A 4,499-nucleotide genomic window follows, 5' to 3' on the forward strand; every position below is an offset into this window, starting at 1 on the left:
CTGTTAGATCACACTCCCCTTAAAACATAAATAAACATACAGTAATGACCATAAATTCTCATTCTGTATTTAATCACTGCATTATCTTAAAAATAATAAGAAGACTGCTTTACAACAAGCCATTTTGCACTGAATTAACAATATCCTTAAGGAAAACTATGGAAAGTTAATAGAGCTGTAATGAACACTACCATGCAGTTCCTTTTATAGGGTTTTAAGGTAAATTTTCTGTTGCTGCTGACTTACCTTCCTGCACTCTAGGAACTGTAAAATCTAGGAATATTTAGAATTGTGGAATACAATATTTTGTACTTCATAAGTCCCATAGTTGTATACAAATATGTATTAATACAGCCTAGGATCATGGAGGATAACAAGCTTCTATACCATTCAGTATTAGAAATTCCAAAAATAGTACTACATGTTGAAACCATTATAATTTGAACTATTAATTTTAATGACACTTCTACCACCTACAGCAAATTAAAAATTAGTTCAGTTGGTGGAAAGACTAGCTGGTTTGTGTTTGAAAAGTCAAATCTGCTTCTGAACACTGACATTTTATTCTACTCATATTATCAACAAAACTGTTCAAGAGTTCAAACTCAGCTGCAGTCAGATCTTTCTTTATTTATTCAGGCTATGCTATCTACAGATTCTAAAATTTTGTGTGAAGATATATGCTAATGTAGCATGGTGCAGGATGTAGAAAAAAAAGAAAAGGAAAAAAAAAGTACAGTGTAATTCCTGAAGTACATGGCAGCTGTACTGATGAACCACATGTTTTCTCTCCCCATTAGGGCTGCAACAGTACTACTTATATTCAGGATGCTTTCCAGCTACTGCTTCCAGTTCTGCAAATTTCCCATATCCAGACCAGTTGTTCGAAAGCCCAGGAATTGTCAGCTTGACAGCAACCACAGACCCAAAGTTTTGAGCTGTGCCAAGAGGAGCTGGTTCAAGAGATGTCTGGCCACTAGGGTTCTTTGAAGACACTAAATGCGGTTTTGCACACACAGTACTGAACAACATTTTAAAACTCTATCAGACTTTTAGACTTTAGAAGTAATTAGTAAAGTGAGTAATTTCCAGTACAGTTCATGCCTTGCATTAATTTAAACAGAAGTTTATTGATATTAGCATTGACTTTAATACAGATTCTAAATGTTTACCCTTTCAGTTGTAGACAATGTATGAAACAAATTGGAATGTAAAGTTTCTTAAAACATTTCACTTCAAATTACCATTTATATTGTTTGTATTATAACTGCAGTTTTAAAAGTATATTTCAGAACCTGGTTTCACTATTTAATTTTCGCCAACATGAACAAATTATTATAGTGTTGAGCTTTTTAAGTATTATTTCCCGTAGCAAATAATAACATCATATTAATATGTACCACTAACATAACACTTTGTATTGAAGGAGTTGCACAGCAATAGGTATTAACTTTACTAAATGAAAATTATGGAAGTTATGCATAAAGAACGATACTGAAAAGAAATTTTCTGAGCCAGTTAAGATTACAGGTATAGCTCTGTATTTGATGACCCATACGTTTATATTAATCTAGGTCTATTTCTTCATTTCAATGGTTGAACAACATAGGAGACAAAAGTAATCTTTTTAACATGCAAGGGATAGAAAAATTCCCTTTTGTTTGGCAATGGGAACACCTGCTAAACAACCTTCTCTCAGATGTGTTAGTAGGTTAAAACTTTGGAGTTTACAGATACAGTTCAGAAATAGAAGTTGTAGTAAGAAGTTATGAAGGAATTACTTTGGGTGTGAAGGTCATTTGTCAGACCAGTCTCCTTCTTTTTGAGGCAATAGCTGGGGCATAAACAAGCAATAGGAATGACATTTCATAACAACACTAGCAACCATGCTAATTTGTTGTAAAATCTTTAGTTTAAAATCCTGAGCTTTGGACCCAAGAATTTTTTAGGCTAGTTTACATCTTAGACAGGAACAACGTTCCAGTATTTTACATAGCCTGTTCTCTTGGATTTTTGTCTTTTATTATGTTTCTTTCCGTTATTTTGTATTTTTTTTTCCTCTTGGTATACTCATGAATTGTATTTAAGTGCTGATTTTTAGAGTTAACATTTTAATACGTTGAAGCATAGTTCATACATCATAAAAATAATGAAATAGAGGGTGAGGCAGTTTCTGTGTTTGATAGAAAAAACATGTTTTTGATAGAAAAACCAAGTTACCATGCACATGGTAACTTCTTTGAGTCCAAATAAGAGGATAGAAAGGTATTTTGTATTTTACAGGACTGTGGTCCCTGTTCTCCTGTCACATTCACAATGACTTTTCCATTTTTTATTATTTAGAGATGAAAGTTCCCCTATCCCTGAAATAAGGTTTATAAGGCAAAATCTATTTTCTGGCACCCTGTAATTTAACAGATGTGAAATGAAGATGCAGACTCTTCAAATTCATTTGTACAGGCTGAGTATAATACCCGAAGCCTCAGGGAATAATGTTTGAAATCATTGAAGGGCATTCTTAAGACAAGGATTGCTTGTCTGAGATACTCCTTACTAGAGGTTTCACTGTCTTGCTTTAATTATGCATTATGATAAAGTACCTTTCCCTGAAGCAAAGAAAGTTGTAAAAAGCAACATGGAGGTTTAAAGTATTTATATCTATACAACATAGGAAGGGAAACAGGGCAGGATATAAGCATAGGGATATTCCCATCTGATCTTAGATTCAATCATCTAAAAAACTGTATCTTTAAATCAATTTTAGGAAATAATATTTCAGTAGAAAAGTACTGTATGGACATAGCCAGAATATTTTGTTTACACTGATGTGTATTTTTCCACCAGTTAAATAAATCATTTGAGATACTGAACTGAGACAGTACACTAAAAGGGAGGGGTTGGAAGAATAATGTGATGGGAGTATGGTCTCAGTGAAGTAATTTACTTTCTGGTTTTTCGATTTACCTTTGGAATGATGAGTGTGATTTTACTGGGAGACTGACAAAAACAGTCTTTTAATGGAGAGCATTCTTTCTTTCATCACCACCCTTTTCTAGGTCAGTACACTGAGTGTGCCTTGGCACTTGGCAAACTACTAGATTTTAAGTACTTGTGAAAATTACCTGTTTTCTTGAGCAGATGTGTTTTCCATGGCATTCCATTCACGTTTGAGCACACCTACCCTGTTATACAACAACAGAGCAGGCAGGCTTGTGCACTAAGTTTGAAATTTATCAGGATGAAATTTAAAACGGTGTCTGCATACCTACAGCCTTGCAGATGACCCGCAGCTACAGGTCATCCCTGAAGAAGGAGGTGGAGTTAGAGGTAATTTACTTTATATTAAGGATATTTGCTTCTTTCTTTCTTGGGTTTTGGGGTTTTTTTTTTTGGGAAACAAACCAAAGCAAGCTGTAAGTTGTTTACTGCTTTTTAGAGTATAGTCTATTCATGTCTATTCACATCTCTTCCCCATGAGTTCCTCCTACACTCCAGCTTCCATTGCTAGAGACAGCTGAACAAAAGAACTGTCTTTTCCACTTTTTATCATGCTGCTTAAATCACCCACTGAAGCTGCTAATACCTTCCTCCAAAATGTGCCTCAGTCATATCATAAAAACTCACAGTCATTACCAGTTGGGATGCTTTTTAATGATGTGAGTCACCAGTAATGTCCAGTGTCACTCACTAGTCAAGATTCATAACAATTTAAAGGAGTCTGAAACACCACAGTATTTTGAATGACAAATACAGGTTTCCCCCTTTTTTTTTTTTCTGATTCAGAGAAGTGTTTTTATCATACAAGCATTCACCCAGCTCATTGGATTATCTTTGAGACATTCCAGTTCTATTTCAGGTGACAGCCCCATCCTTTCTGTTAGTCTCAGAAGGATGTAGAGCATGGAAAAGGACTTTCCTGAGTTATTTTGAAAATCATCTCAGAGCAAGGCTTGATGTGACGCCATCAGCCAGTCTGACCTACTTTGAAGTTCTTACAGTTGGACTGGAAAGCCCTCAGGACTTTAAACACTTACTCTGTCTCAGATCAACCTTTGTTGCTGAAGCTGCTTTTATTGTGCAACTTGTACATTTTATATGCTGTCTCCTATTTCAACATTCATGTGCCATTTTAGAATTAGATGATGGTGTGCCCTTTTAGAATGAAAAATTGAAAATAGAATGTCAAAAATTCGACTGTATTAAAAAGATGGGGGAGGAAAATTATTTTCAAAAGAAGAAACAATAATGTGCTCTCTGGAAATAACAGATTTTGAGGTTGATTAGAGAAAAGCCTCTATAAAAACACTTTTTCAGCATTTCTCAGAATAAACAAGAGATGACATCTGATTAGCTCAGCAGAACAGGAATAATGCACTTCTAAGGTAAAATGAACTTAAAGGTAGTCAGAGGTGGAACACTAAAAGAGGAAAAGATCAAAGGAGAGAAGGCAGTTAATTTGATCAGTGTGGATCTACTGTTCTCATTCTCCCTCTAAGTCC

General features: G+C 34.9%; 1 protein-coding gene and 1 long non-coding RNA gene across 2 annotated transcripts in view; one reads left to right on the forward strand and one right to left on the reverse strand.

Annotated features, from left to right (window-relative positions):
• FAM114A1 (family with sequence similarity 114 member A1) overlaps positions 1 to 1,286 on the forward strand; it is a 28,660-nt gene extending 27,374 nt beyond the window's left edge. The window contains exon 14 of the mRNA XM_079305542.1: positions 801 to 1,286. Within this exon, the coding sequence (XP_079161668.1) occupies positions 801 to 911 (111 nt within the window). The 3' untranslated portion in view covers positions 912 to 1,286. The remainder of the gene's footprint in view (positions 1 to 800) is intronic.
• On the reverse strand, positions 1,106 to 1,844 carry LOC306801960. Its single transcript, XR_013774231.1, has 2 exons — positions 1,732 to 1,844; positions 1,106 to 1,570 (listed from the first exon to the last, which is right to left on the reverse strand). It is a non-coding gene; the product is annotated as an uncharacterized lncRNA (long non-coding RNA).
• Positions 1,845 to 4,499: the final 2,655 nt, after the last annotated feature.

This window comes from Erithacus rubecula, assembly GCF_903797595.1.
Source record: "Erithacus rubecula genome assembly, chromosome: 5".
Classification (NCBI taxonomy): domain Eukaryota; kingdom Metazoa; phylum Chordata; class Aves; order Passeriformes; family Muscicapidae; genus Erithacus; species Erithacus rubecula.